A 20,533-nucleotide genomic window follows, 5' to 3' on the forward strand; every position below is an offset into this window, starting at 1 on the left:
AAGAAGAAGCAAAAGCAGAAGTAAATGAAATTGCTCCACAAGTTCAGCCAGCTGATAAAGCGGAAGCTAAATCCGTTGTAGAAGAAGCTGCCTCAGGTGATAGCAAAGTTTCAAACTCTGCCGAAGAGTGTGACGTTCAAGCAAGTGCCGATAAAACCGATTCGAAATCCGTTAGTGAGGGTGAGTCGCTAGTGCCGTTATTGCAAGGCCTATTGCAAAAGAGTTTGCCAAAGCCAAAAGTGAATGCCAACTCACAGAAAACTCACGAAAAAGCACCAAATACGGAAGTGAATCAAGTAGCAGAGACTAGCACACATACAAATAAGGCCTGTAGTAGTAGTAGTGAACGTAGTGATTTGTATACTGTTAATAATTGCAACAACAATTGCAGCGTAAGCCACAACGACCAAACCAATACAAACAACAGCAACAACAATAATACACAAACTGACTCAAATACACAAACACATAGCGACAATAAAGATTGCACACACAACACAAATACAAACAAGCCATTAGATTCCAAAGAATCTCAACCGACAATGACACGCGACATTGTGATGAAGAACAGTACCGCCAAAGTTGGTGGTAGTGGTAATCGTTCGAGTGATAGCGTCGTTTCCAAGCAGAAACAGATCGATAGGTTAGGCGTCCCTCAGAAGGAGGACTCCGGCACAGAGAGTGGTGAGGACTTGCGCCTCATTGCGGCAGGTCTGCGTGATAGTTTGCAACTACAAAGTGATACAAATTTGATTGAAGAGGTCACAGCCGCTCTAACACGTCTAGAGCTGTCCTTGAAAGAGGGCAAGGATATACCAGTTGATGGTAGTAAACGCGAGGCTCTGCTTGCGTTGGTCGCCCGCCTCCAAACGGGTCTCAGTTCACCCGACGCTGCACTGAGTCTGTCAAATATGGCCAACAATGCGGGGGCATATGATGAGGCCTCCTCGCCGGAGGCCGATGGGCAACGTTCGAATCGCCAACGTTTTGCACGTCGACGTAATCGCAACAGTCGCCACACAGTCGGCGTAAGTCGGGAAGAATTGGCCGACGCAAGACGTTACATGGAAGATATGCAAATGATAGAGAATATATCCAATTGCACAACGCCTGAAAGCGGTTTGGCGGGCAATCCTGTCACGCCGCCCCAGTGGTGTCCTATCGAAAAAAATCCGTCGTCGGGTGCGATACTCACGGGCAACTCGTCTTCGGCACTATACCGTCCAAATCAGTTTGTACCTGCACAACTAAAGAACACAACGACATGCCTTAATAGCGAAAAACAAACAACTGAGCGAGAAAAGGATACCTCAAAGAGCAAACGTCCGTTGTCGGGTAACTTTTCCGTCAGTTTCGAGCCAAATTCTACCAAAAATGAGACACAAACACATTCGAATGCACCGAATGAAGAACCGACAGCGTCCCATGTGAACGGCTATGATTCACCTGATTCCAGTTTGAAATCTAATCGTTTCTCAAATAAAAAACAACTTCTGAAGCGTGCAAATACCATCGATATACCGAAGTCCAAAAAATACAATCCCGACTTTGACACAGATTCCGAGCCGGAGGACAAAGCTCCACAGCTGGGCTTAAAGCGTACACTTCAAGTGAATGTTAAGCAAAAAGTTCGCAGCGTTATACCACCATTCGTACCAAAGACTGAAAACGATCACAAATTTCTAGCATTCATTAACAAACAAAGCGATAAGCCAGGTCTCGGCTGGACTGGTTCGCGTTCAGTTTCTAACTGGACCAACAAATTCGGAAACTTGAAGCACACCTTTGAAGTGGGCGCCGCAGCACAGGTTACAACCGGCAAACCACCGCAAGCGCCCGGTCACGTGCCACACAGCGCTGCCAAGAATTACTGGCAGAAACAAGTAGCCGCACAGGACTACCATCTGCAGCAACAGGAACAACAGCAATATCTACAATACCAGCAACAGCAGCAACTGCTGCAACGCACTCAACAAGAGGCAAACGAACGTCAACGCCGCAAAGAGAGAGAGCGCCTTGAACGCGAACGTATAGAATGTGACCGTCTTGAGCGCCAGCGCTTAGAGCGTGAGCGGCAGGAGCGCGATCGAATCGAACGAGAGTACTACGAGAGGGAGATTATGGAGCGAGAACGTTTGGCTGCAGCACAGCATGCCGCCATGCCAAGCATGTCGGTGCCAAAACCGGCGCCGGTCAATCAATTTCAGCATGCCCCTCAGTCAGTTTTCCGGCCCATTGACAACAACGACACCCTTAGTCATAACATTTTCAAACCTATACCGCAACTGCCGCAAAAGTTGAATACTTGGCAGCCACCATCCATTTCTAATAAACCCCTCTCAGCACCAGCACAGATATCGCCTGCCTCACCGCAGTTCCAGTTCCTGACCACAAAACAGTCAGTGAATGGCACACAGGTGACATCACCTTCATCCACCACCTCATCGCCCATAGGTTTGCCGTGGGTCGCTAGGCCCGCAGTAGACAATAGCGATTTCAGAAAGAAAGCGCATACCTTCGAGGAACGTTCCCAAAATGATAATCGTCAAAATTCATATTTGCAGAGGCATCATTCGCTGCGTTCGTCAAAGGTTAGCCAACAACCACCAATGGACGAGTACAAGAAAAGACCCTCACTGCCCAGCACCGCTGATCCATATATGGCCGCACACAGTCAGTATACACCATCACAGCTGTCACAAGCCTACGGCTCCACATCTGACACTTACGGTCCGCCGCCACCACCAACCAATATCTCATTTACGTATGCCGACATAGCGCGCAACAGCAACTACAAAAGCTATCCCTGCTTACCATCAGCTGTTGAGACTTCAATAACTGCGGACTATGTGCGGCAGCGCGAAAGTTCCTTAACCGATCCGAATGCGACACCATTGGTGCTCACCAGTTCCAATCCAACATACCAGCCGCCTGGAGATACTCGCGCCTACTACAACAATATTCCTAGAGCAAAGCAATTCGATTATGTCAGCCCTATGGAAAGCGCGCCAACAAGTCCCAGTATCCTAACTATGCAGCAAACGGATTACACCGACGATGATCTGGACTCAGATAATTTGTTGGAATACCGCGCCGAAACTCGGGTGATGGGAAAGCCCCAAAGTCAAACCGCTGTAACAATACGCGACAGACGTACAGCGCATGCCAGCGATGATGAAGTCTTCGGCAAGAACTCACGCAATGCGCGAAACCTTCTGCATGCAATGAGAAATATCGGTAAAAATGGAAATGGTGGAGCGAAAGTGAAGAAGGAGGTTGTGAGGAAAGTGGAATCGCCAAAGACTTGTCTATCGCCGGATGGTCGTGCATATCAAGCGCCAATCGTTGAACCTTTGTTCCCAGAACTCACCAAATTTGAGCCCAACCGCACGCCAGAGTACATTGAGAGCACTATTAAGGCTCCGGTTCAAGCTAACCCGAAAAAATTACGTGCTAAAACGCCACCAATGCCCAGCCAGCACATCGATCGCAGTTTGCAATTGGCACGTGCTGAGGAGAAATATCGGGCGGAACAGCAGAAGTATGCGGAACAGGTTAATAATACAAGTGTAAATAATACGCGGAAAGAAGAGCAACAAATGCAATACCAGCAGGTTAGCGTCGTATCCAGCGCTTCTTCAGCAAAATCGCTGCCCTACGTAAGTGAGACCCAAACTGCCTATGTAGTCACATATCCGACAGAGGATATTTATGAGAACGGCTATGGGAAACAACATCCAAATTCATTGCCATTGCAGCGAAACCGCAATGTATCTGAAAATTCGTCCGCCAGTTCATCAGTGTCACACAACTTACCTTCACCCGGCACAAATTGGACTCCCAATCCCATACATTCGGTGGTGGAAGTTAAGCCACAACACAAGTCCCAAAACTCTATTGGCAGTAACAGTGAATCACAAAATATGTACCAAACACAAACTCGGGCGCCCCCACAGATGCAAAGCTATAACAATGTGCAAAGCATGCCACAACCGAAGCCAAATGTAGCACCCAAATCTGCGGTAACAACCGCGCACTATATACCCCCGCCGCAATCCGAGCCTGCCTATCAACAACAATATACTCAACCACCTAACCAGAAGCCGCTGGCTCCACCACAAGTACAGTCCAAATTACCACAACAAGAAAGAGAATATCAACCTCCAGTACAAGCTACATCTCCGCAAGTAAAAAGTGTGCCTAAATTGACGACAAGAAGTCAGGTAACGACTTCTACATGGCAGACTAAATCCTTTGAACAGCACACTCAGCCACAGCAGATATCGCTCCCAAGGCAACGAACCTTCGACCCAGCGATAAGTCCACTGCAAGCCCAAAATCGCGTACTGTCGCAGCAATCATTGGTCGCTAGCAAGCAGCGTAAGTTCGAACAGCATGAGCAAGAACAACAACAGTCGACGGAAACTCGACGCAAGAGTCTTGGTAATGTTTTCGATATTCAACAAGAAAAAAGAAAAGCGGCTTATATGTTGGACACGAAAACCGTGGTTAAGCAGGAGTACAAGTCATCGGCTCCACCTGATACGCCAGATATCGTCAAGTCATCACTGCCCAAAGAGGATATGCCCATACTGAAAAAGTTTGGTCCACCACAACGTCATCATTATATGCCCAATTCTTATCAGAGTCCCGTGACCAATACACAAACGCAACAAAAGTTCGAGAGCAGCAGCACGAAGGTCACAAAGAGTAGGCACCACGAAATTGTGCAACATTCAACATTGACCAAGAAACCTTCTATTGTGGAAATACCAGCCACTCCACAGCCAGACGAAGATCTCATACCGCGCAACATTGTCTTCAACAACATCAGCGCATTCACATCAATGTCGCGTCGCCAGGAGGATAATGAGCAAACACATTTTGATGCGCATCCTCCTCGCACGAATCGCTTGAGCAAGAGCGATTCGTGGAACCAAATAGTACAACTACAAAATCAAGCGAATGCACAGCTGCCACCTACCTCGCCAAAATTCGGCAGCAGCGCCAACGGCGGTGGCGAATTGCGTCGCACCAAGTCTGGGCATACGTTGAATGTGCGCATGTATGAGGCGGGCATCGATAAGGCACAAATTGGTGAGAAGAAACGCACCGTTGAGGCATATTTTTCGGGCAAAAGATCACCAAACCAATTTGGAGAAGAATCAGTTGAAATGAGGACTGCCACAACCACAACAGCAACAACGTCGGCCGCCAATACAGGAGGTGCCAAGAAATCGACAATCAATCGGCACAAGACCAGCGAAAAGATTTCGGCGAGTCGCAAATCGCTGACCACAATGACGAGCAATGGTGTGCCTTCAGCAGGAACAACTGTGTTGGGGGGGTGGGTTGACACGAAGCGCAACAATGCCGCATATTGCGAATTTGAATCTACTTGACGAGAGCAACGTTGAAGACGCCTTCGAGCAGCTAATGATGGGCTCGTAGGTTGTAAGGTGCGCGTGCTAAGCTGGGATCATTGTGCGTGCCAACCATTCCAAATTGTAGCGGAGGGAGTTGAAATTCGATATGAAAATCAATATGGAATCAATGTTTAGTTGTGAATGCACAACAACAGCGAAATATAGCCAGACAGTGCTTTCAAGCCCGATTCTTGCTGAATTAAATACTTGCCGTGTCTCGAACGTTGCTCATCGTCAGCACTATTAACTACATAATTTACTATTTTATCAAACCCTCCCTCTTATATGTATCGCGCTCTCTCTCTCTCTCACTCACTCCTTATCCCTACTACTTGATTTTTGATTTGTGGGACTGATAAACTGCAACGGACAAAGCGACTTGAAGCATAACGGAAGTTGAGGGACTACATGTTGTTTTATTATTGCAATTTTAACGCCGATTTCAATTTAATTACAAAATACTCGTATATATAAACTATTTATCACCATGCTTACACCATACGTCAAACACACGCAAACAAATACCATTCACATGCGATGAACCCTTTATGTCACTGCAAACGTATAATAAGTGAAGAGAAATGATTGGTGTAACTCTGAGGATCTCACGGAAAGTCTGACACTTTATATTAATGAAATACGACAATAGTATAGCCATAGCAACATATATGCACATATGCGTCTGAAAAGCCCCCCGCGGAGTTACTGGTTCCAGCGATTATAGAAACCAACAATTCGGTAGCAGAAAACGTTCCACCTTCATTTTCGCCTCTGCTGGTTGCTACACATTCGCTCCATACAGTGTGAGTTCATCAACGATTTTCATGTGCCACGTTTTTCCCTGAAGTTCTCCATCAAGTTAAAAGCAAAACGCCCTGCTCTAGTGCTTTGTTCCAAAAAAAACTAACCTCAAAATGACAAGTCCAGTGGTAACGTACTGTGTTTCGTATTTTATAAAAGCCTTTCAAGGCCAAGTTGTGAAGCCAGCTTCTTGCCTAGCCTCGCCCAGCCCTGCCCAGTTTCACAACCAGCTCACACCTCACAGCTCACAGCTCGCAGTCCACACAATCCACAGCCTCCAAATCAAATCCACTCAGCGCAATTGTGCTCACTTACCTGACCGCCCACTTGCTCGCCTGCTCGCCAGCTCACACACATTCACATGCTCGTTTATTTTTTCTACTCGCTGATACGCTCGATCGTTAATTTGTTTGTTCGTGTTGATATGCTGCATATTGAAGCGCAATTTGATTTGATATTAGTGAATAAAAAATTACGACGAAAATTGGCACAAAATTTTTTAACTACAAATACTAATTTGGAAAAAAATAAAATCGTTTCTGTTTGGAATAATAATAATACAACCATGTTGTCCCTCCTTCTGTATATACAAACAAACACATTAAAAACATACGCATACATGTACATATATAGACCTGGTACTTTTAATTTAACTATACGATACACATTCACTGTACATTTTTTTTTTGTTCGCGAGTGTATGTACATACATTGATTTTTTTATGAATAAATATGTATGTACTCACTATCGCTACGACAGGCAAAAACTGCTTAAGACGCATGCATTTTTTAATAACTTTGCTACAAATTTGTTCAAGAAGTTGTTGCTCGTTGCTTCTTATTACTTAGTTTTTTTAAATGCCGTCTTTTTTCCATTCATATGCGAATATATACTTACTTATCATATACATAGTAGTGTAGTATGTTCATCAGACCGTACTAGAAAAAAAAGTTCGCCGCAAACCGCTGAGTCTAAGGTAATTTTACAAAGCAATTTCGACTGGTTCGAGGGGTCGACTTTTTACATTTTTTGTCAAAAGTTTGGCATTTGAAGTTACATCTTAAAGGAGACAATTTTTTTAATTTTTTTTTTTCAAAGTTAAGCCTCAAGTACCCCATTCTAGTACCTATCCACTAGATCTCAGTGCCTACCATCCTAACGTATCACGCTAATGTCGGTAAATTAAAGCTCACCAAAAGTCATTGAACTTTTGCTAAGGGAGTATTTCGATTATTCTAGTAGAACTATTTTAAAAAGGATTTCTTGTTGCCGAATGTAGTTGTCACCGAAAAATCTGAAAAGCCTTGCAAAACTACTTTAGACTCAGGGGTGTACGGCGAACTTTTTTTGCTTGCTTGTAATGTGATACGATCTAATGAAAATGCATACACACTTTTTTATACTTAAATAAGAAATTTCGTTCTCTTCGTTATATTGCATGCGATTTTTATACATTTTCTTTTTCATACTAGATACAATATTTTCTAGAGGTGTATACAGTGGGACCTTTTAACTGTTGTTATGCATTTTTTTATGAAACCTCTTAGAAATATTGTTTTAAGTACTGAAACTATTTGAATATACGTGTAAATATTTAAAGCCAATGCAATTTTTAGGTATTTAATTTAAAGTTTATTTTTGTGAAAAAATCATTGCCCTGCAAGCTTTATTATGCCGCTAATGTCGTTTCGATGAAACTTAATTTTAAAATTATTTATTTTGAAAAACAATTTTTTGTAAAAAATATGAAAATGAAATATGCAAAACAAAGTTATCTCTAAGTTTGGAGCAATTTTGGCCTAACGGGTAGATTCTAAAAAAGTTATAAATAAAGCTTTTATAAAAAAAATATATATTTTTTTAAATAGCAGAAACCGTAACGGTTATGATCTTTGTAATAGAAATCATATTTTAATTGTTAAAATTTAATTAATATGTTTCCTATGAAATTTAACAGTTATTTTATAATTGTTATTTTTTCGATCAATTTTGAACGTTATTTTTGACATTTATTTTTTCTGTCATTATTATTATATTTCATATGTAAATTTTTAGATCATAAAAAATTTAAATCGGTGATAACAATGCAGTCTCCATTGGTACGGTTAAAAAAGATTGAACAAATAAAATAATAACGATTCTCCAAAAATGTTAACAAAAATTCGAGCGGTAGCCAATACTCTGATTCAACGGACAAAATTCTCTGAAATTGTGTAAAGTTAATAAAGCTTTGCAACTGTGATAATAAACATTTTATGCGACCAGTAAAGATCGTAACCTTGATGGAATAATTTACCAAAATATGGGTGAACATTTTTTAACACCCTGAAAATCTCTGAGTTTCTTTTCCGTTTTTTTTTAGTACAACATAATTATTTCCACAAATTTTCACCAAAACATATTTCTTTCGGACATTATTTAAGAATATCCTTTTACTCCTACATAGTTTTTTACTCGACTCGACCTACGACCTGTACTCGGTCTTTTCGTGCAATTTTTTGTTGTTGATTTTTTACACCGTGTATGTAGGTAACTCAGAATTCACCATTGATATGTTTATGTTCCATTAGGGTGCATCACTCAATACGTGAAAATACCTTTTTTTTATAAATACATAAATAAATTAATTTTTAAATATTTTTTTTTTCGAAACATTCATATGATAGAAGAGTTTAAGCTTAAAAGGCCTGCATAAAAATGTTAAACATTGTATAAACGGAATCAAAATAATGAGATTTTGGGAGGTATTTTCAAATGGGCCCAACTCACCTAAAACTCTATATTTTTCCGAAATGTTTTGGCGAATGTCTTAAAATATAATGGCCCGTAGTCATAGATAAGTTGGTAAAAGGTTTTAACGATTAAATTGTGTTTTATTGTAATAATCATTTTAACTCTTCCTTAGCCAACTTAAAATGCATTTTATGGCAAAACAGAATTTTAACTTTAAAATGAGGAGAACGCGATTTTAAAATGGTAAAATAGGGTTCTAAACTTTTTTTGTTGTTGAAGTAGTAAACCCAATAACACCCAGATTCGGTCCCCATTCCAAGCGATTCCAAACAATATTTTTTAATTAAAATTTTTTTTTTATTATAAACATTATTTTATTATATTTTATTTTTTTCAAGTTAATAAAATTTTTGGGTTTTAATTTTAATTAAAAAGGTCACAGCATCCTAATATTTAAAAGAACGAAAGAAAAGATATAAAAAATATTTTCTGACTTTTTTCATGAGGTACCCTAATGAAGATGAATAACAGTTTTTTTAAGTTTAATTTTTAAGCCGTAATGTATTGAAAAATAGTTTCAGTAACTTGAAATGGAAACAGCTCTACCTGAGAGCTCAATAAAATGGAGGTTTTTGTGCGAATTTTACTTTGTTTTTTGTACTGCCTTTTAAAAATATTTAGGACTAACCTATTTTTGCAAAATAAAAAGTTTGTTTTTTTTTGGGATTTTTGGTATGAGAATGTAGCTATAAGAAATTGTAAATACATATGTAGTACAATTTTTAAATGTGTATCTGGTAAAACAAAAAGTGTAGAGAACATTTTGGGCTTCAAATTTTATACAACAAATAATATACATATATGTATATCTATATTATAAATTAAAAAGCTTTGACTAACGCATGCTTTATATATATATATTTGTTCTTTTTTGTATTTTTTCGTATTTTTGTGCTTTAAAAATGCTTCAAATCAACCAAAACAAAAACTAAATATTTGAAAAAAATACACACACACAAATACATAATATGTAACTGACCTTCAAATAACCACCTCAACAGAGCAACAAGCTACATCGACCACTGAGAAAACGGAAACAAAGGAAAAAGATGGTGCCGTTGTGACAACTACAACTAAAGGTAGGTATATTTTATTTTTAGTTTTTCCTTTTATATTAATGTACATATTTATATACTTATTTGTTTATTTATTAAACATTCTTTTCTCGCAGTTACAACACGCACTGTAAGTGGCGCTGGCAGCTCTGCATCGAAGCCAGCTTCGCCGTTTGCGAAATTCCATCAGCTGGACAAACAAAACTCTCAGCAATCGCCAAAGTAAGAAATTATTACCTACGTTCTTTTTGTTTGTTTAAAATATACATAACTATGGATATAAAAAACATTTAAGTTTATTTAACAACATACATGGTTAGTAAAATAAGTATTGATATTCATGATTGTGTGCTCTGGTATTGGAAGAGTTCATAATAATAATAATAATAATAATAGATTGGCGTTTACACATATATTAGTGTTTGGCCGAGCTTCTCCTCCGATTTGTGGCGTGCGCCTTGATGTTCGCCGAACGGCGATTGTAATTTTATGAGAAGGTATTTTTCATGGCAGAAATATACTCACAGGTTTGCCATTGCCTATCGAGGGGCGACCGATATTAGAAAAAAACCTTTTTTGTTTTTATTTTTTGTTGTTGGATTGAACCATGCTTGAACCCAGGCCCTGCGAATGGTAGCACGCACTCCAAACCAATACAACCACAGCGGAAAAGTTCATAAAATAGTCAAATTGCTTGCAATAGGCCCATTAAAACTGTCAATAATTCAAAATTTTTTATTGGTACATTGGTTTTTTTTTGTAATGAGATCAGACTCATTTTCTTCTTCTTCTTGTTTGGTGAAGCGATTTTGGCTGTATTCAGTGTTAAGTGATGCCAATTGCTAACATCAAGTGAAGCCAAAGTTCCTGTCCACCTGGTCTTTCCATCGTAAACGGGGCCTCTTTCTTGCCCCTTCTCCCTTTCCACGTTGTGTCAATTTGTACGGCATGACCAAGTCAGCGTTAAAAGCCGGTACATCTTAAACCAAACTCGCGGCGCACTGACCTTAGTAAATATTTTCAATTTCGTTTAAGACGCTATTCGGTCACTCAGAAGACACTCTAGGTTATCTGCAGCCGAGTGAGACTGTCATATCTCGGGCTATCCGATAGATCTTCTTGCAGAATAGTATCAGCAGCTTCCGCTCGCATCATTGAGCTTACTGCAAAAAAAACGTATGCATATGGATTGAGCTGAGGTTCCTAACTTCAGAAATGATAGCTCTTATTATTTGAGCTTTGATACATTCTGACTTCTTTGCTACCAAGTTTTTCTGATATAGAATACTAGGCTGGAATATGCTCTTTTATTTACTATCAGCGTAAATACTCTCGCATGTCGAGCGAAATAGCCACCATCTTACCAAGTTTTTTCAGTATTTGTGGGTTGCGCCTTGATGTTGTCACCCAAAAGGGAGGGGACTTACATGTTAACGCCATGTAAGCTTTTTTCTTGGCAGAAATGCACTCATGGATTACCCATTGCCTGCTGAGGGGCGACCGCTATTAGAATTTTTTTTTTTTAAGTTAGATGTTGCTCGTACCGGAGAGCCTACCGAGTTAAGAAGCCATGCTTTTGCCGTATACTTGTATGTATAAGAAGTGACAACCGGCCAAATTTTTAAAAGTCTTTTCAATTTTTTTTATATTTTTTTTTATCCATATAAGTTGAATTCTATTATGTATAGATTTTCAACTCCAGAGTCATAATCATGAATTTTTTAATAATAATTTCAAACTACTTTAAATAAACTGTGAAAACGGTATTTGGTGGAGGAGGAAACATTAATGGACTATTCGTACTATTAATTGGAGAATTTAATATAAGGTGTTGGTAGCCGATAACAACAAACCACTTGTGTATACATTAGGGTGGTCCAAAATAAGTAAAGTCGAAATTTTAATGCTCTCACTCCCTAGGATTGTTCTATATCGAAAAAAATATATCGCTACTTTTTATTTTGATATCAAAAAATATTTAAAAGTCGGCCAAAGTTTTCCATGTATTTTATATGGGAAAAAACCCACTTTTCGTAGAAATTGTATCGGATTATTCGAAATCAATATTTTTCGATCGGAAAACTCTGTTTCTCATCAGCAGATTCCAATAATTTATACCCAATTGTTTATTTAACCATTTTTTGACGGACCCATGAAATAAAGTTACTGTGCAAAAATGGTTAAAAAAAATAATTGGGTATTATTCTCTTGAAGAGAAACAGAGTTTACCGGTCGAAAAATATTGATTTTCAAGAATTCTATAACATTTCTATCAAAAATTGTTTTTTTATCATATAAAATAACTTTGGAAAACTTTTAGTGCTTTGAGCGATCTCTAAATATTTTTTTATTTCAAAATAAAAGAGAAGGGGTATATTTTTGGGCGGTATAGGATAATCTTAGGGGGTGAGAGCATAAAAATTGCGACCTTACTTTTTCACATGCATTTTTAGATCACCCTAGTATACATACATATAATATATGGAAAAATTTACTCACAAATTCATTACTCTATAATATTCAAAACAAGATATACTATACATATTTACTTAGCGTTTGAAAAATACTCCAAATGACTTTGGTTTTTACTATAAATTAATAATCGTAGAAATTCAACACCAATCTTCTCAGTGTCTAATCAATTAAGACAATATAAAAAATCATTAATGCCAACTGTAGAGCTCTACTGCAAACTTCTTAGTTTAATTTTGCACACAAAATGTTAAGAAACCATTAAACAAGTAAAAAGTTTACTGCAGACCTTTTTCTATTCTCAAATTTGTTTAATCGCAGCGAAATTACTAGTAGAACTAATTTTTTTTTTGTCAATATTCCTTTGCTACAAAATAACGTTGCTTAAAAACGATAAACCCCTTGTTGTTCAGATCACCGTCAACACCCACCACTCCCGGGGGCACAGCCTCACCTTCCGGTTCCGCACGCATATTCCAATTTACTGATCCGGCATTAAATGCACGCGCCGCCACTGTTAAGGAACAACTTCTGCAGTGGTGCCAATCGAAAACGCAGGAATATGAGGTATCTCTTTTAATCAAAAAACGAAAAAAAACGAAATCTATTAAAATTATTCTATCAAAGCAACAATTAAAATTACAGCGCTTTACTCGTTGTTCTACTACATACTACCTTTTACTATCAAAGTTATGCTGATCGCGAAGAAGCATACATATTTCTTTATTAAACAAAAAACCCGCTAACAAATGTTACTTGCAGAAAGCTTAAATAATTATTTGTGCATAAATATGCAGGGCTTAAGAAATTCTATATTAACAAACGCTTCAGTTTTTCGCTAAAAATGACCTAACAGTAAAATAATGAGCTTGCTAAAATGAGTTTTAATTTAGTACACAGGCACCTTCTTTGATTTAAACTAACCAAAAGATTTTTACTCTGATCTGGGGATGTACATACATATGTATATATGAAGTGAAAAATACAAATATATTTCGAAAGTAAATACCCAATAAACACAACGAATTCGCCGAATCTCTGACGAATCGAGAACATTTAATTTTTCTAATCATTGGAGATTCTATAATCTTTATTCTTCGAATCGTTGGCGTTTCGAGAATTATTGATTTTTCCACTCAAGATTTCAGCTCGCTGGTGGTTTGAGATTGCAATTTATTTCGACCCAAGTTTTATATGATTTAAAAATCTAAAGAAATTGTATTTGTTTTATTTACCTGAGAGAGAATATTTTCGAAAAAAACTATTTTCTTGATTGTGCCTCGAAGACGATGCAATTAAAAACCCTTCGAGAAAACTGATTTACTCGAGCTCGCCTCAAATTCGAGACGATGCCACCCTCGTTTTTGTGTTTGTTGGGTACTTGAAAAATGTTGTCCCTTAAACAGAAATTCTTCATGATATTATGCCCCAAATACATTATTCCAGTAGCATGTAAGTCCAGTTAGCCAGTCCAGCCAGCGCTGGCGTAATGTAAATAGGCACTGGCATGATGAACCCATTATAGTAAAAAATCCATACCAGTAATTGGATTGTCAGTATATTTTTAAAAGGAAGTGCATCCATTATAATACAACAAAATAGGAACCGAGTTGGAATGACATTTTTAATTTATTATTTATGAAAGTCATAACAATTCGACATACAAAATATTGATAAAAATATTAAGAAGATCGCACGAGCTTTTTAAGTCCCCAAGTATAGGTCATAGGCCTATAGACCCAACGAAAAACTCTTGAAATAATGAAATCCACTTTTACATAATTTCACATAAATAAGGAAAATATAATTCTGTCCTAATCAAATTAAGTAGTTCTTTGTTTGACTTCAGAAACAGCAATGATTTTAGGAAAAAAAAATCGGTTGGTTTAAAAAAATAAGAAAAAAACCTTTGGAGTTCTAATTTCATAAAAAAAATCCTTAAATTTTAATGTCCATAGGATCTTAATTATTTCGAGAAAAAGGAAAAATTATTCCTCCTTTAATCAATATTAAAATCCAAAATTGCTAGGTAAATATCTGAGATGAAAATTAATAAATAGCGTATGTATGTAAGTTGAGAATTTTAGGGTTTTAGAAAATTTTAAATATGGCTTCTATAATTATTTAACAACAGCTAGTATCTGTACACAGTGTTATTTAAAAAAAAAAACGTCAGAGTGTGTGTTTCACTTACCCCAAATTGCGCAATTTGATTTTTAAGTAAGAAGAAGAAGCAGCACAGTGTGAATGAAGAAATAAATATAAAATTTGAATTAATCAATTGCCTTCGCGAAATTAGTTCAAAATGTAAAAAAAAAATGTAACACTTTGGGGGGTTTCACGCCTCAGCATTTGTAGGTGGCACAGTCAATCTTTGGAAAGAGCCACTAAAAATGTATGTTAAGCTGACCGTTTTACGTTGTATGGAGCAGGACTGCGGACTAAATGTTCCCATCGATTTGTCACACTTCCTATGAGAGAATTTCATAAATATAAATAATTTTCATTTCAGCACCCTATAAAATAGCTAAATCTGGGTTTTCTCATTCGGTTCATCATTCTAAATGGTTTCCGAACTCTAATGCCTTTAAAAAGGTGTTTTGCATATCATGTAGCTAAGTTATTCTTTACAGAAAACAATGGCTTTTAAATTACATATTTTAATGCTAATAACTATTTAGTGCAGGGCGTCTTTAAAAAAAAACGTTCATAACTTTTGAACTCTACATGATAGTGTGCATACATAGCTATACTTAGTAGAGATAATTTTCAGAATTTTTCCTGTTATTACCACATTAGCAAAAATCGATTCCACTGTAGGGGAAAAAATTTATGCAAAATTTTTTGGTTTAAAATTTTTTAACTTTTAAAGTTTGATTTTTTCATTCACAATTTAAACTTAAAATGGTAATATCTTGGGGGAAATGAAGTGATCCAAAACCGGTATACAGATCTGTAATCTGTAGCGTGTTATTCAAAAAGGTTATACGAAAACATTCGATTTAGCTGTTGCTCTACAGGGTGGCGAGAAAAAAAAAATGTATACTTATGAAACACTCGTAATAGTATATATTCAAACTCGAGTTGAACAACTTTATATTATTAATTTTGTACCCTAACCAGCGCATTTTCTAATTTTATTTTTCAAATATTGTTTGCTTTGTTTGTCCATACAGATACGTATTTATTTGTATACGGTGAATTCATGGTTTGTAGCATTTTAGTGTGTGGTAATTTAACACCCAAAATGCTACACATCGTGAACTCCCCTATTGTAAGCCAATACGCTTAATAATTTTAGATATCATCAGTTTGCTCGCACGCATGTTGCCGCCGGTATTCATTACGTTCCTTTGCTTTCCTATGAGAAAATGAGTTTTTGTTTTTTTTTTTTAATGCCGGGCATTAATCTTATAACTACATTATAATTTTATTTACATGATTAGGGGATTCACAAGACGTGCTAAGTGACGTAAAATCTTAAGCTGAAAATTTTTGTATGTAAAATAATGATTGAAATGGTTTTAGAGGATTTCTAATTACACCGAAATGTCTTTAAACTGATAAAAAAAACCTACTTTTAGCCGTTGTTTTACATAAAAGAAAAATTTTAAGCTTAAGATTTTACAACGGTTACCATATCATGTGAATCCCCTAAATATTTTTATACATTTATTTTTACTATTTTTCTGTTCGCTGTTTCATATGCTTTGTTTATTTTTGAAGCAATGTTGTCTTTTTCTGTTATTTTAGCTTCGAATTTCCAAAGTGTAAGCGTATTAAAATAAACTAAATTTGTTTTTTCAGAACGTCCAAATAACTAACTTTAGTGCCAGCTGGTCAGATGGTTTAGCATTTTGTGCTCTAATACATCATTTCTTGCCAGATTCCTTCGATTATAGTAAATTAACACCAAAAAGCCGAAGACATAATTTTGAATTAGCTTTCACTGTGGCCGAGTAAGTACCTAAACAAACAATTGAAAGTAGCTTTTGGATTGCGCCGTTTCTAAATTTTAACTTTTCTTCTATTTCAGTGAGAAAGCTGGCATAGCGCCACTACTCGATGTCGAGGATATGGTAGAGATGAAACGACCCGATTGGAAATGCGTTTTCATATACGTACAGAGCATCTACCGTCGTTTCCGTAATTGCCAATAAAATCGGGAAAAACCACAAATTAAATAATCTTCTGACATCATCTTGGCTTGCGGTCATCAGCAAAAAAAAAAAATGAAAAATATTTATTGAAAAATAACTATTGGTGTATACTAATCCTTCATTGCCATGAAACCGATCTTAAAAAACGGTTCTACATATTTGCCAAATTTTTTTTGTTAATTATGAATACAATGGTATTGGGCACTGGGATGAACGATTTCATGTTCTATGTACTACTCTGCTAACTCTTGAAAAAATATTAAAACATAATTCATAAACGTATGAAGAAATTTTAACAAAACTACGAAAATCTAGTACGTATTTGTAATTAAATATATTTATTATTGCATATAAAAAAAAAACATAACATTTTGTGTATTGGTTTCCTAAATCTTGAGCAATAAAAACAGAACGTATCTCTCATACATATGTACATATGTAGGTACATTGTACATACGAGTATAAACTTTTGTAACTCGATCTGGATCGTACGACGTAGATTAAGTCGACTATATTTTTGTACGTTCAAAAATAATTAATGTGAACATTTTTTGAAATTTCTTGTGAATTTACACGCTGTAGCGCAAAATTATTTTGGACTATTGAATAATTGTTCTTGTTGTTGGTGCATTAATGTAAAATTACATACAAAACTACTTGTTAAAAATTGAACTAAGTAGAATTATCGACTTGTAAAAAAAGAAGCAAGCAAATTATTGATGATATATATATAATACATATTTTATATATAACCGTACTCGTATGGAGAAAATGCAAAATTTCACATGCGCTTGTTTTCGCTTTTCTCCATAAGAAACATATGAAATCACGCCTAGATACTAACAACACGTTTATTACAATAAATATACATATTTACACATAAATAAATATATCAATAAAGATTTTCTTTTAATTGAAATGTAAAAATATATGTATATGAATAACAATTACACACATTAATTACAAAATAATTATCAATTACAATTTAGTTATGCCTTTCACACTTAATCAGTGTTAACATATTTTTTTTTATTCTCATACCCGTTGTATACTATATATGTATTGTAAAATTTACGAAATGTTGACTTACATATTTTAGTTATGAGAATTTCATCTAAAAAAAATTTTATACACACACACACATATTTTTATTGTTTTTTAAATATTTGTTTAAATTTGTACTAATTGTTGCTACGAAAATATAGAGATTAACATTTTCAAGCTACGGTAAACCAATCGTTTCTTTTTAATGCTTAAAATGGAACGTATCGAAGTAAGTATGTATATATCGTCACCTGACATGCAAAAAGACGTAACAACATCGTAACTGTAATAGAAAAAGTCGTGACTAATATTTTTTATTTTTTTTTCATAAAACTATGTGGGAGTTGTAGTTTTTAAGGCGATAGAAAATATATAAAAACTCAACTATTAAATTTATGTATCTTATGGTAGTGTTTTGGAAACTATTTTTTGTTGAGCTAAATAAAAATAATTTTGATTTTGTACGCAAAGAGTAGGACTAAAAAATAATTTTTATTTTAAAAGCAAAAAATATCATAAAAATAGCCTTTATTTCCTAATAAAATATTTTGCAAAATCTATATATAATATCAAAGAGCATATTTAATAAATATTGTAATTCTTAGGATCCCAATGGTTATAATAATATAATTTAGGGGCTCCCACCTTCTTGCTTATCAAGTTTTCTGGTTATATGAATAGCTTTCCCCGCTGTAGTTTATTGCTGGAAACTGGTTAACCAAGTTGAATCTCAGCGTTTCTGTATTTCGGATACGCCATCTACATACATACATACAAATAAACAGTACTGCTCTGCTTTCTTTTTAAAATTACTTTTTGATAAATTTTTTGATAAGAAACACTTACTCCATTTTGTGGCAAACGCCTGCTACAATTACTTCCGTTCCAGTGTCGTTATATTTATTTGCAGTTGTTGTCAAACTCGAGGCGTCGCAGCTTTGGATTTTCAAAATATGTAAATGGAAAAATGTTAAAATTTTTAGTATGAAAATCGTAAGAAAATCAAAAAAAAAAAATTATTAGTTGATCAATAGAGGAAGTTTTCAAAGGCCTCAAGCTGCAGCAGCCAGCGCCTCCAATTACGTCGTCTTCTCCATCCGACGCCGCTGCTCAACTAGTACCACCGGCCCCGGTTTTGGTTTCCCCTACTCCTCCATCTTCGGCAGCACCACCAGCGCCGCCGCCGCCTCCACCGCCTCCACCGTCATCATTGCTGCCAAGAGCACGAGCCACGCTACTTGACGCCTTGCTGTCCCAACCATCAACATCGGCACGCGCGCCCATTCGACTACGGACCAACGGTATGCAGGGACTATCGGAGGCGACGGCCATACGCTTATTCAACAGCGTTGTGGCAACTGGACAGCTGGCTGGTCCCCCAACGACACTCAATGCTGCGCCACTGACGCCAGTCAACGCCGTAAACGACTGCAAATCGGTAACGACGATACAGTCATCAAATGAATTTGGGAATTCTTGTCGCATTTGTCGTTGCAATCGAAGTGACGTACAGCTGTCACGTTGCCCTTGCCAGTGTCGCGGCAGTGTGGTAAGTGTGCTTTGTATCCGACGTTAGGCGAGGTGATTGGTGCGATCGCATATTTATTTGCTTTTTGTTTTGCGTTCAAGGGTTTCGTACATATACCGTGTCTGAAGCGTTGGATTTTGCATCGACGAGACACGCATTGTGAAATTTGCAACACCCCTCTCGATATACCGGATGAGAAGTTGAATCTACGCCGCATGTTCGGCGCACTATTCTCGACGCGTTGTGGCGGTGCGATCATGAAGCATTTGCTGTTTAGCATTTCCCTACTGCCGCTGGCTCATGTGGTGCTACAACAGGTGCTCATCTGTATGGACAAAATTAATGCCAGTCCCAACGAGCAGCTGACTGTGCAAGAAGTGGTGGTGGCGTCGTGTGCGCTCTTAACCTCAAGTACGTTACTCGTTTACGAATTACGAAATCATAGCTGCTGTGCTATCACCTAATCCTTTGTATTTATCGGTTTCAAATCAGGTACACTCTTCTTCCACTTTTTCGAATTTATAACAACTCGTTTCCTATTCGTTCGCAATATTCTGCATCAGTGGTGGATGTTTGGAAATCAGGAGAACTTCACTGTAATAGAAGTCGACAGCGAATATTTTGATGTTTTTTTGAGTACAATAACAATTTTAATTTCAATTATAAGACATAACAAAATGTTCGAAACAATATATAAAATATACATTAACGAAGCATTCTTTAACACCAAAAAGCTGTTGTATTCTATGTATATAATTTTTTTAGCATATAAGGCGGATGTCGCCACCGGTGCGTATGAGCAACACACGGCTGCCATTTTAAATAATTCAGCTAAGAAGTAGCGTACTTTTAGGCGCATGTATACATCTATACATCGACGAGTGGTCGTAAAACTGTTGTATTTTGGTCCCTAAGACTGGGTTCACACAGAGAAACTTTTGTTGCCATCTTTGGCAATTTCTCGTTTCATGTTGTCCTTCGCGTTCACACAAAGCAATTCTTTTGTACGCAGTTTTTATTGTCGGCTGTGAAGGGCCAACCAGAATTACGGCGCGTTTACATTGGACAATGCTGTCAAGACAATGAAAATATACGAGTTGTCAGAAACGCATGCATGGAAAAGTATGCATGTAATCTCTAAAGAGAGTATTCCGAGATTACTCTCAACCGGGTACGATTGGGCATTAACTCGTCGCAACTAGTCTCATACGGGTACTAATGGTGATCAGTTAATCTCGACTAAACCCTTACGG

The 20,533-nt window shown here is 37.0% G+C and overlaps 2 protein-coding genes across 2 annotated transcripts; both read left to right on the forward strand.

Moving 5' to 3' along the window:
• The first annotated feature begins 332 nt into the window (after positions 1-332).
• Positions 333-17,109, forward strand: LOC118751060. Its single transcript, XM_036485822.1, is given in 7 exon segments — positions 333-5,341; positions 5,343-5,451; positions 10,025-10,100; positions 10,193-10,298; positions 12,962-13,115; positions 16,356-16,507; positions 16,585-17,109. Coding segments are annotated over 7 exon segments (5,520 nt in total). The 5' UTR covers positions 333-542; the 3' UTR covers positions 16,709-17,109.
• Positions 17,110-18,673: 1,564 nt separating this feature from the next.
• On the forward strand, positions 18,674-20,122 carry LOC118751059. Its single transcript, XM_036485820.1, has 3 exons — positions 18,674-19,301; positions 19,382-19,691; positions 19,773-20,122. Exons 1-3 carry the CDS (start codon positions 19,056-19,058, stop codon positions 20,120-20,122), a joined length of 906 nt encoding a protein of 301 aa, XP_036341713.1. The 5' UTR covers positions 18,674-19,055.
• Positions 20,123-20,533: the final 411 nt, after the last annotated feature.

Source organism: Rhagoletis pomonella, unplaced genomic scaffold (assembly GCF_013731165.1).
Source record: "Rhagoletis pomonella isolate Grant_MI unplaced genomic scaffold, Rhpom_1.0 Rhpom_scaffold_00512, whole genome shotgun sequence".
NCBI classification, from domain to species: domain Eukaryota; kingdom Metazoa; phylum Arthropoda; class Insecta; order Diptera; family Tephritidae; genus Rhagoletis; species Rhagoletis pomonella.

Coding starts and splice junctions, on each gene's coding strand:
- LOC118751059 (XM_036485820.1), top strand. CDS start 19,056: ATGCAGGGACTATCGGAGGCGACGGCCATACGCTTATTCAACAGCGTT. Junction 19,302..19,381: donor GCCAGTGTCGCGGCAGTGTG/GTAAGTGTGCTT, acceptor TTTGCGTTCAAG/GGTTTCGTACATATACCGTG. Junction 19,692..19,772: donor GTGTGCGCTCTTAACCTCAA/GTACGTTACTCG, acceptor GTTTCAAATCAG/GTACACTCTTCTTCCACTTT.